This window comes from Triticum aestivum, chromosome 1B, assembly GCF_018294505.1.
Source record: "Triticum aestivum cultivar Chinese Spring chromosome 1B, IWGSC CS RefSeq v2.1, whole genome shotgun sequence".
Lineage (NCBI taxonomy): Eukaryota > Viridiplantae > Streptophyta > Magnoliopsida > Poales > Poaceae > Triticum > Triticum aestivum.
Window position 1 is genome coordinate 409,381,268 of NC_057795.1, and position 12,588 is coordinate 409,393,855.

At 46.2% G+C, this 12,588-nt stretch overlaps 1 protein-coding gene across 1 annotated transcript; it reads left to right on the top strand.

The window, feature by feature from the left end:
• Window positions 1-927: 927 nt before the first annotated feature.
• Window positions 928-7,412, top strand: LOC123127785 (oxysterol-binding protein-related protein 1B). The gene is made up of 10 exons (XM_044547633.1): window positions 928-1,524; window positions 2,653-3,006; window positions 3,692-3,779; window positions 4,436-4,860; window positions 5,133-5,288; window positions 5,526-5,693; window positions 6,038-6,178; window positions 6,260-6,496; window positions 6,580-6,693; window positions 6,881-7,412. Exons 1-10 carry the CDS (start codon window positions 1,177-1,179, stop codon window positions 7,076-7,078), a joined length of 2,229 nt encoding a protein of 742 aa, XP_044403568.1. The 5' UTR covers window positions 928-1,176; the 3' UTR covers window positions 7,079-7,412.
• Window positions 7,413-12,588: the final 5,176 nt, after the last annotated feature.

Below are 12,588 nucleotides of genomic sequence, written 5' to 3' on the forward strand. Positions count from 1 at the left end.
CTCGTCATACCGGTTCGATTGACTTTATTATATGGACTGCGGGTTTATTACTCTAAATCACAAGGACTTTTTCGTAAAAACAGCGACGACGTACCACCAGAAGCACTAATTGCTTTATTAGTATATATATATATATATAATATAATATAATATAATATAATATAATATAAAGGTAAGGTAAAGATAAAGATTATTAATTATATATTATATTATATATTATATATTATATATATTATATTATTAGGTAAAGATAAAGATAAAGCTGGCTTAATCCTAAAAAAAAAGCCAGCTCCGGGAGGGAGTCCGGCGGCCTATTCGATCGATCATTCGTGCGATATCTCGTGGATACAGGTCTTGTCGGTGCACGTGCGGATGTATTGGGTTTCCGGTTAGGCTGGTGCGGTTGCCATGTCTGTGGATCCACCAGGTTGGAGCTAGGTATAGCCACTGGTACAAGACATGGGGTCCGAACGCTCATGCGCGTCGTTGGTCCGCGACAGGAGACGCGTGCCGCTGGTCCGTCATCGTAGACATGGTGCTGGAGGATGACGGCTGGTCCAAGGAAGGTTCGACCGATTGCGGAAACCAGCAAAGCATGGACCACTACTAGTAGGTTAGCTAATTAGCAACAGGAGTATATGTAGCTGAGTTGCCAAAGATATACAGTACTCGGGCTCCTGTTAAGCGTAATTAACGATGGAGAAAGCACATTGACGTCTAGAGTACTATCAAGCGAGCCTACCGTAGAACGCGATGACACGCGACCACGCAACGCAAGGCGTACGATCGCCCGTCGACACACCGCGGCACGAACACGATGCTCCGGTCGACCTGACTCGACCAACCACGCACAGGGCACGCGTCCGGGCTCGGGAGCCGGCAGGAGAGGGACACGAGGAGGGAAGGATCGCGCGCTCAAAGATGCCGCTCCAAAAGCGAAGCAGCAGAAGTGAGCGTTAAGCACAAGGCTCTGCGCCTGCGCCGCGCGCATCAGAGTCTCCTCCCTCTCCTCCCATTCCCATCTCAACCCACCTCGCCAGCCTCCGCAGCTCTGCTCGCCACCGCAACCGAACGAATCCAATCGACCCACCGCGTGGAGGCGCTTCTATAGGCGGAGCGGCCAATAAACAAACCCAGATGGGGACGCCAGCGGCGTGAGAGGGGGCGGAGGCGACGATGCGGGCCAGTGAGATGCACCCGCTCTGCTGCCTCGCCGCCGACTACTGCCCCGGGGGCGGCGGCGCCGACGAAGACGACGGGGACTGCTCCCCGCCGCCCGCGGACGGCGCGGCGGTGGCGGGGGTGCTGTACAAGTGGACCAACATCGGCAGGGGCTGGCGCCCGCGCTGGTTCGCGATCCGCGGCGGCGTGCTCGCCTACTCGAAGATCCGCCGCCGTGTCGCGGCGGAGGAGACGCCGCCGCCGCCGACCGAGCCCGCCGCCGCCGCCGCCGCGGGCGTCAGAGTGATCGGGGGCGCGGACCGCGGCGCCGGGGAGCGGCCCATCGGGTTCATCCATTTGAAGGTTTCGTCTCATTTCCTCCCCCTCCGTTTCCCGTCCGCTATGCTACCATGATCCCATTGCTTACATAGATAGCTTCCACACATTTCAACTGGCGATTCAACTATTTTTGGTTTCCCAGCGATTTCGTAGGTCTTTTTTTCTTCTCATCAACCAAACGAGTTGGTATTTCCGCGTCGCTCGGATCGCGGAACAGTTGAACTGCACCCCGTGCTCCCCGCCCTGGTGCCCCCCCGCGAGCGCGCATTGCCAGCCGCACATCGTCGCGATCTACGGCGGAGATTTTCTTGCAGCCGGGGCTATCTGTCGCTTGTGTCGGATAAAGAGAGAGATGCCTTGCTTGGATTGTAGCTGGCTTTTCGCTAGCCGCGGCGAGGATCGGCTACTAGTGCGGAGTGTGAAAGAACAGTGTCTGCATCGGCGTGCTACAGAGGAGACCTTGTCGCCGCGCGGGCTCAGGGGAGGAGGGGCCGACAGCCGACTGGCCGGCCGGCGAGATGCTGTAATTCGCGGCACGCGGATACCCGGCTCTCCCAGCTGTATTTTGTTCAAATGGCACGGCACCGGCCCATCTGTATTTTGTACAAATGGCCGGGCTGATGGGTTGGCGCCTAGGTTTGTGTCGTACTAGATGGATGTCCGTGAGTTTGCTTGGAACGTGGGGTGGTACGGAGCATCTGTCCATCTCCATTTAAAGGGGCTTGCCTTTTTTCCTTCCCTGATGAGCGGTCTCTTGGCCTTGGCTGCTGCTGGAGTCAGCGTCCTTTATGTTAGCCTGTCCTTTACATGATAACTGATCAAGTTATTATCTATAGATGTAACACTGAAATGATATGACATTACAGTGCTGGGAGGATTCTGTAGTCATTTGAGTATATGGATTACTCTTCATTGCTCATTATTGGATTTTAAATCCTAGGAGACTGATCAAAATATTGTGTTGGAAGGAACTGAAGTATTTGTTGTCGTTGGTCTATACGAATGTGTAATCGCCGCATGAATATGTAGATAGCATGGGGCATCACTGTTTTTAACTATAATTTGTGTGCCTTGAACACAAGGGCTTATACTTTTTTGCTTAAAGTGCCAGTCTGGTTGCTAATTTTTGTAATTCTTCTGAACTGTTTGTAGATCTCATCATTTAGCGAAAGTAAATCAGATGACAAACGGTTCTATATCATCACCCCAACCAAGACACTTCAGCTGAGGACAGGTTGCGTTAAGGACCGTGTGGCTTGGATTGAAGCACTTGTTTCAGCGAGAAGTGAATATTCTCTTGGTGGTATTTTACCAAGTGACCGGAATGGTGGATCATTTTCTACAGAAAAGCTAAGAGATCGCTTGCATGCTGAAGGTGTTGGTGCAGAAATTGTTAAAGACTGTGAGCAGATTGTTCATTCGGAATTTTCACAGTATCACGTACAGATGAAACAGCGCTGTGAATCGTATTTAAGCTTTATCGGCAGTCTTCCACGAGAACTTGAGGTAATGCTTCTTGGAACCCTGTGATTAGACCAGACAAATCATGCACTTTTTGGTAGGCTTTCTCTTTTTCTTCAAGCAAATAACGGTGAAGGAACTTGATGGTCATACTCACCAACTTTAGTGATGAATGAACGTTAAGAACTTGCGGAACCCTCTTTAGAACTATATATATCCAATTGATGTTCTTAGTTGTGCCAAAAGATGACTGGATATTTTTCTTCCATGTGATTGTCTTCCTTGTATTCAGCAGTCAACCTTTATCAGTAGCTAATTACTGCACTTGCTAGCAATATTATCCCCACTTTGGTGTCCTAGGACCACCATCTCAGCCTCTTGCAATAGCTTTAATAGTTTTTGCTAGAAGGTGACACCACCAATGGTTGAAAACCCTTTTAGAAGTTTTTTTTTTGAGCAAAGAGACCCTTTTAGATGTAAAGATGAAGATACTCAACCTGTTATAAATGACAAGGAAACCCAATTGTGGTTCAGACATTTCCTCATAGGCACTGAAGTTGTAAAAAATATAGTTAAGGAAGGTGAGTTTTATTTTCTTCAATTTTATGTAATAAAAATAGCAAAAAAGATTGTTTGGAGTCTGGGCCAGAACTCAAATAATAAATTGATGGTATGATATCTGGTATTCTGGTATCGTGAAATCATCTGCTGACTTATTGTGTTCTCTTAGGCAGTTAATTCAGAAGATGCAACTATTCGTGGTAATCCACAGTCGCAGTTGTTCAAGCCTGACTTTTCCAGCTCTGGAAAATGTAGTGGTACTTCTTCTTCTTTTTAGTTTTGGTTTTCTCTAACAGTTATGACTAGCTTTAAATAAAAGTTTACTTGTTATTTTTCATGCATAATTTTTCATTACCATGGTAAACCTTTACTTTGGATTATTTTCTATTAGTTTCTCCAATTACCTGTGTTTTTTCTTCTGCTGTTAGAGCACAGGTGTGAAGGTGCTAATTCGCATTTTTCTTGGACTGCTGAATTGCTGATGTTAGACTGCTTCTATTATGGATTTTTCTATTCATTTCTCTAAGCACCTGTGATTTTTCTTGCACTCTATTTTACCTGGACTGCTTCATGGCTGGTGTTTCTGGAGAGATTTTTCCTTAATATAGCTCCATTTGATCACGCCAAGAAAAAAATTTCAAGCATAACTATTAGTTTTCCATCATACGTAGTTGAGAACGATTACCAGTGGGGCAGTGACTATCATTGCCCGTTCGACATCAACATTTGAAGACCATGGTAGAAATTCAGGCATAGTTGACTGTTACAACTCATCTATGTTTGTTTGTTAGATTAATCTGAATACGTAGACCATGCATCACTACATCTTTATTTGGCGCATTTTCACTGCAAACACTTCTTCCATCTCTAGTTTATTTCTGCTTACTACCTACTTTTTCTTCTTTGCCATCAGAATACAGCAACACAGAATCTTCTGAAGATGCTGGTAAACAAGAAATAGAGAAAATGTCAGATGAAGATGAGTTTCATTTCTATGATACAAGGCAAAGTTTTAGCGACGGTGTGGCTAGTCCTGACTTGAAAGTGAGATACTTAAATTATGGGAATGAAGCTTGCAAATTTGGTGACTCATTAGCTGCCGACAAGACCAATGAATATTTATTATCGTCTGCGAAGAGGCGCTCCAAGTTGCCTGAACCAGTAGAAAAGGAGAGAAGTGTTAGCCTTTGGTCCATGATCAAAGATAATGTTGGCAAGGATCTTACAAGGGTCTGTCTTCCTGTTTATTTTAACGAGCCTTTGTCGTCTCTTCAAAAGTGCTTTGAAGAGTTGGAGTATTCCTATTTATTGGACCGTGCATACGAATGTGGTTTAAGGGTATGCCTTTCCTGCTTTCTTCTGATCCAAATACCATTATAAATAAATTAAACATCAGGAAACATTACTTTGCACATGGTTGAATTGCTGTGCATGTAAAATCTGTGTGTAGCACAAGCCGAGTAGCATGCACTTTGGCTGTTAAATTTTGCAGATAATGAAGTTATTTTTTATTCCATCAACATTAATATCTAAAATACTACATAGTGGCGTTTCATGTGTACTTATCCCAGAATTGTGTTGATAGTAATGTCTTTTGCACATACGTTCAGGGCAATGGTCTGATGAGAATTCTTTATGTTGCTGCCTTTGCCGTCTCTGGATATGCTTCCACAGATAGCCGTCCCTGCAAACCTTTCAATCCACTGTTAGGGGAAACTTATGAAGCTGATTACCCTGAAAAGGGAATACGTTTCTTCTCTGAAAAGGTTAGTCTGGTATACAACACATCTGTATTCTGTCATGCGATCCAGTGCACAGTAACAAGATCAAATTCATTTGTAAAGAAATGATAGCCAGGTGGTACGAAGTGTCTTGAAATGTTGTTTGATTAAAAGCATGGTAGTGACATACATGGATATGATGACAGGCCTATTAAGAGTTTCGTTGCGTTTAATATGACACTCCATCTTTTAGTTAATTTGTTAGTTTATTCTTGGCACTAGGTTAGTCATCATCCGATGGCTATGGCATGCCATTGTGAAGGGAAAGGTTGGAAATTTTGGGGAGACAGCAATGTAAAGAGTAAATTCTGGGGTCAGTCGATTCAACTGGATCCTAGTGGCATATTAACCCTAGAGTTTGATGATGGAGAAACTTTCCAGTGGAGCAAGGTACAGATTCTTCACCAAAGGCGCTCATACTATTTTAGTTGTCCATGATTACCATTCTCGAAATAATGTTTTGATGTTTGCCGATTGCCCATGCTTTTTTAATTTGTGAGTATAGCATACCTATCCTATTCTTCTAGGGAAAAAGCCACAGGGCCCAGCTTATTACTGTTCCTGTTCTGCATGGGTTGTTTTATGCACCCCGATTCAATTTCTACCTTTAGATATCATGGTTTCATTTATTACTAGAAAACACTGACACTACTCACATGAAGCTTGGAGATGTGCAAGAAGAATTGAATATCGTTTTGAATTAATACCTATAACAATTTTCTTTTCCTTGTAAGGTTACAACCACAATTAATAACCTTATCATTGGTCGAGTATATTGCCATCACCATGGCACAATGAATATTAGTGGAAACAAAAAATATTCATGCAAGCTGATGTTTAAAGAGCAGTCTTTCCTCGAACGTAATCCTCGCCAGGTATGATGAACAATTTCCATCAGACTTCGCCCTGTCCCTTTGCTTATGTAGATTGTACTAATATATATAATTCTATGCAAGGTTCAAGGCTTTGTTAAAGATGCTGATGGCACCAAGGTTGCATCCCTGATGGGCAAGTGGGACGAGAGCATGTATTGCGTTGTTAGTGATGATGCTTCTAAACTGAACTCTCATACTTCACATCAGAGCGCTGGCGCCACCTTGTTGTGGAAGAAAAATGAGCCTCCAGCAGATCCCACTCGATATAACTTGTCATCATTTGCGATTACTTTAAATGAGCTGACTCCAGGGCTTAAGGTAGAGATACAACATGCATTAAATAGCTCGTTATTGTCACCTTTTATTATCTCTGAACCTAAAGAACAATTTCGTCATTTTAGGAGAAGCTTCCACCAACAGATTCAAGACTCAGACCAGACCAGCGACATCTAGAGAATGGGGAGTACGAAAAGGCCAACTCTGAGAAACTGCGCCTCGAGACCAGACAACGGATGGTATAATTACCCTAGTTCTTTATAGTGTCCTACACTTTCCTTTAAAACTACATATTGCTTACCTTTATTCACATTGCTGTACATGGCACCACGTCCGAGTTTTTCATAGGGGTAGTTGCACTGAAGAGCTACCTGTCTGGTCCTTACCTGCTCTAACTGATGGTTATTTCTTGTTCCTCTTAAACAGGCAAGGAACATGCAGGAGAGTGGCTGGAAGCCAAGATGGTTCCAAAGGGACAGCGAGCATGGAACATACCGCTATGTCGGAGGCTACTGGGAGGCAAGGGAACAGACGAAATGGGTTGGATGCAGTGACATATTTGGCAGTTTCTGCGATAATCCAAAGCCGCGGGTGTCCACGCTGTACACCAGCGCGAGTGTCTAAGGAGGAAGTAGTAGGCGTTGACAGCATATTAATTTTTCAAGGTACATAATCGATTGGTTCCTCTGACATCTATGGTACAAAGAAGAGCTAAGATGTTCTCCTTGTTGTCCTATATACATACACACACGCTGGGACATTGAGCGCAACCAAAACTCTAATTTGATATACTGGTATACTTTTGCTAACATTGTTGCTGAAATAGTCAATAATATCATTCTCCCCCTGTCTTGGATGAGAATGCGGGACAACTATGATTAACTTACTGGTGAGGAGGCTACATGGTGCAAGTTTAAAATATTATTTACTCCATGAATCAAAGTGATGCTTAGAGTGATGCGTTTTTGCATAACATAGTTAAGTGTGCGGCGAGAGATCTCATCTCAATCTCAGTTCTTGGCAGTAAATTGGATTGTTGATGTAACCTCAAATTGAACTAACTATCATGAGGAGCTGATAGCGTTTCTCTGAAGTGATTTGATTATATGAATGCTCTGATGCGCATCATACTACATTCTATTGGAAATCAATCACCCTGTTAAAACAAATCCTTTGTTTTTCTTTTGATGTTTATCACACAAACTTAAATCCCATAGAATCTGAATGGGCACGACATTTCAATCTTGTGTATTTTTCATTTATGTGTTAATACAATCATGCAAATAAAAAAGGCCAGCATCTAACGCTTTTTTTTAGGGAAAGCAAAGCTTTATAGATCAACGACGCTCGGGCATATCGCCCGACACGCAAGAGGCCACTTTGGGCGGTACAATAGTATCCCACTCGACAGCCGTGTTCGGTGGGCAATTACATTCAATTTGGGCTAACTCGTGAGCGACAGTGTTCATGGTTCGTCTACGCGCAGTTACACTCCATCTGGAAAACCACAGTTTTAGCTGGAACTTCGTATCTTCAATAATTGCTGCGTACGGCGAGGAATCTACTCGGTGGGCATCCATTGCCTCGGCCAGCAGCTCGGAGTCCGTCTCAAAGATTGCCCGGACAACTCCTAGGTCAGCCGTTGTGGTTACCGCCGCAGTTAGCGCATGAACTTCTGAGCCAAAGGCATCAGACACCTGGTCTTGTCGTCCCGCTCGAGCAATGAGGACAGTTCCAGAGTCGTCTCTAGCCACCACGCCCCATCCACTGAAGGAATCGCCCGGTGAGAAGGCACCATCCAGGTTGAACTTTATGGTGTCATCGGCCGGCGGCTGCCACTGCCCGGGGGATTGTTTCGGCTTACCTGGGAGGAACAGCTGCTCATATTCAAGGGCGTCACAGCGAGCTCGTCTCACAATTTCTGTGACCTGCAGAGGGAGCTCTCCTTCTCTGATTTTGTTGCGGTTGTTCCACCATTGCCACCAAAAGCATATGATTAATACTCTTTTCTTCTCTTCTAGTCCCCATAAGGAATCCAGCATTGCATGCACGCTCCCAATCCCTTCGAGGCGGCTCCTTTCCAACTCCAGCCCCAGCAGCCTCCACCCCTCCTTTACCACCTTGCATTTTATAAACAGGTGCCCACCATCTTCATCTACTCTCCCACATAGGAAGCATTTCACCGAGTCAAGTTTCATGCCACGCCTCAACAGGTTTGTGCATAGGGCTAGAGATTCATGTCGTATGTGCCAAACAAACATCTGCAGTTTTACTGGACATGGCAGTTTCCATATGCGCTTCCAGCTCGGGTCCATGATTCTATCCAAGTTTCCTGAACCTCCAGTGCTTGTACTCGGCCCACCGGTCCTGGATTGCTTGTTCAACTCCATTTGCAGTTTGTATGCACTCCTGATGAAATGCTTCCCCTTCGGATCGAAATGCCACGCGACAAAGTCCTCGATCCCGTCTCTCAAGGGGATCTGCAAGATATGACGAGCGTCCTCCACGCAGAAAGTGTCCTTGATGAGTCGCTCGTCCCAGCCACCTGTGATCGGATCCATCAACTCGCTCACATAAGTCATTAGGTTGGCTCCCCTTGGCGCGATCACCTGTCTGGACCAGGGCCTAGGGATCCATGGGTCCGTCCATATGTTGATCGTTGTCCCGTCTCCCACCCGCCAGATGCAACCATGCTTCACCACCTTCAGCCCTTGGAGGATACTACGCCACGAGTAAGAAATACCATCTTGTTCAGTTGCCTCCAGCGCCGTGCTATTCGGAAAATAGCGTGCCTTTAGGATCCTTGCACATAGGCTCGAGGGGTTTTGTAGAATCCTCCAACCCTGCCTCGAGAGCATTGCTATGTTGAAGGTGTGCATGTCTCGGAACACTAGCCCACCCATGGCCTTAGGTTGTGCCAGCTTCTCCCAACTGAGCCAATGCAAGGGGTTTTTCTTGTCTTGTTGGCTCCACCAGAAGTTCCCAAGAAGTGTATTCAGCTCCATGCAGAAGGTTTTAGTCAAATCGAAGCATGACATAGCAAAGGTAGGAATGGCTTGTCCAACAGCCTTCACTAGGGTTTCCTTGCTCTCTTTTGCTAGGAGTCTTTCTTGCCATCCATACACACGTCCACACATGTTCCGTTTAATGTAATTAAACGCTCTCTTTCTTGATCGTCCCACATGGACGGGAAGCCCGAGGTATTTTTCATTCCAATCTTCATTATGTATTCCCAAAGCAGCTTTCACTTTGGTTCTGTCATCCTCACTTGTATTAGGACTGAACATCACTGCGGATTTCTCTGTGTTTATACACTGCCCGGAGCAAGTTTCATACAGTTTCAGCATGTCATTTAGCGCTGTTGCTTCTCGTTGTTTTGCCCTGATGAGTAGCATAGAGTCATCTGCAAAAAAAAGGTGGGAAACAGATGGTGCCCTCGGGCAAACTTTCACGCCATGTGTAACACCTCTCTGTTCTGCATCTAACAGCAACGATGTCAAGCCTTCTGCGCAAATAACAAACAGATAGGGGGAGATGGGATCTCCTTGACGGAGTCCTCGCTCGGGACTGAACTGCTGCGTTAGTTGGTCATTAACCTTGATCTGGTATCGCACCGTCCGTACACATTTCATGACAAGGGCAGTCCATCTCGAGCTGAAACCCAACCTGTTAAGCATGGCCTCCAGGAACCTCCACTCCACCCGATCATACGCCTTGCTCATGTCTGCTTTAATGGCCGCAACTCCACTCCTCCCTCTTCGTTTATTCATGAGGTAATGGGAAACTTCGTAGGCCGTGAGGACATTGTCCGTAATGAGCCTCCTCGGCACAAACGCACTCTGGTGCTCTGAAATCACTTCGGGTAGGATCAATTTAAGCCTATTGGCAATCACTTTTGATACTAACTTGTAGACGACATTGCACAAACTGATTGGGCGGAGATCCTTGATCCTCTTTGGGGTTTTGACCTTTGGAATCAGAACCACCATAGTATCATTCCACCCCTCGGGTATGTCTCCACGTTCAGCACCTTTAGGACTTCCTCGACTACCTGATCTCCCATAAAATGCCAGTGGCGTTTAAACACAACCGCTGGCATCCCATCCGGGCCAGGTGCTTTGAGATCACCAATGTGATCAAGTGATGCTTTCACCTCCTCCCTCGTATAGTCGGCCTCAAGGATTGCATTCATAGCTACTGAAACGCGTGGTTGCACCTTATCCAACAGTTCATTCAGGCGCTGAGGATTGGAAGATGTAAAAAGGTCCTGAAAGAATGAACAAACATAATTAGTTAAGGCCTCTCCTTCCTCCACCACCGTCCCATCCTCCCTCCGAATCTCCTTAAGTCTGTTAGTCCGCTTCCTTGCTGTTGCTACAGACTGCAAATACTTGATGTTCTTGTTCCCCCCTCGCAGCCACCACATGTGTGCCCGCTGCTTCAACTTTGTGTACTTCTTCTCTTTCAGAGCCTCTAATTCTCCCCTCAGTCTTGCCTCCTCCAGGATTTTAGCTTCAGAGACCGCCTCCTTCATACATCTCTCCAGATCACCACGGGTTTTCTTAATCCTTCCATCTAGCTTGCCCACCACCTCCCCACTCCATTTGCTCATGTCCCTAGCTATATTCCGCAAGCCACTACTGACACATCTCCTTCCGTCCTCATTGCTCCTCTCCCACGCACTCCGCATAATATCTTCATATCCCTCTTCCTGCAACCAACGGGCTTCAAATCTGAAGCTACAATCACTCCTTTTCCAACCCTTTTCTTTTCCCTCTAGGTGCACAACCACGGGTCGGTGTTCCGAATGCCTTGGATCTCCATTCACGACTATATGGTTCGGAAAGGCACCACACCACTCATTGTTTGCAGTGGCCCGATCCAGCCTCTCATAGATATATGTCCGCATGTCCCTACTGTGATTTCTCCAGGTATACACGTCTCCTTCGAACCCTAAATCACTCAAATCACAAGCATCCAATGCGTGCCGAAAGTCATTCAGGTAGTGTTGCGGGCGATCTGCACCTCCAAGCTTCTCACTACTTGTGAGAACTTCATTGAAATCACCGAGACAAAGCCACGGGCGACCATTCTGTTGTTGTTGTTTCAAAATGCGCAAAAGCTTCCACGTCTCCTTCTTCCTTTCCATCACAGATTCTCCATAAACACCGGTGAGACGCCAAATCATTCCATCCTCCCGTACTATATCCACATCCACGTGTCTCCGTCCATATGATCTCAAAGAGACATCCACACCCCTTCTCCAAAACAAAGCTACACCCCTCCCACTACTTTCATCTTTCCATGCTACCATGTTGGCGAGCCCCAACATCCACCTGAACCTGCCCAGCTTCTTCTCATTCAACCGAGTTTCACACAAGAACAGAACATCGGGAACCTCCACTCTTCCTAGCTCAAGAAGAGAACGAACTGCTGGGCCATTCTCGAGTCCCCGGCAGTTCCAACTTATGATTTTCATTGCTCCCAGCAGGGCTGCTCCCGCAGCCCGGCCGATATGTTTTTGTTTTCGTGCACCACCGTTGCTTCCTTATTTGTCTCCGTCAGATTTTGTGTCATTGACTGCTCCTTCTCTTCCTCCCCACGTCCATTCTTTGCAATGTATCCTCCCTCCACACTCATCTCCTCCCCCCTCTCTTCCCTAGACTAACATCCAGCTTGTCCTGACTACCTAAATTTTCTGGGCGGTTCAGACGCTTGAACTTGTTGCTGTTCTTTACTTTCGCCACAGTCTCCATAGCCACTTCCTTCTCGGTCCTCATTGCTTCCCCCTCCTTCCCCGTCTCATGAGGCATACAGTTCTTATCCGCATCTTTAGCACCATTTGTAAGCCGCCCCCCTTCTCATTAGTGGAACTGTGATCTATTGCCATCTGGGTTGGTTCTTGTTCCTTCTGCATGAGCGGAGGTTCAGAGAATTCGATGCTTCTGACTACCTTACTCCCCTCCTCCCCCCCCCTGAATTTTGAGTGGACTAGATACCTCCTTCTCTTCTCCACCCTTCTCTTTTTCATTGCTTTTTGATGCGTGCTCTTCCTTCCTCCAGGAGAGGGCATTGCTTCCTGAACCCCTAGACCCACTGCCCCAGCCATATCTCCTTGTTCTCTCCTGACTACT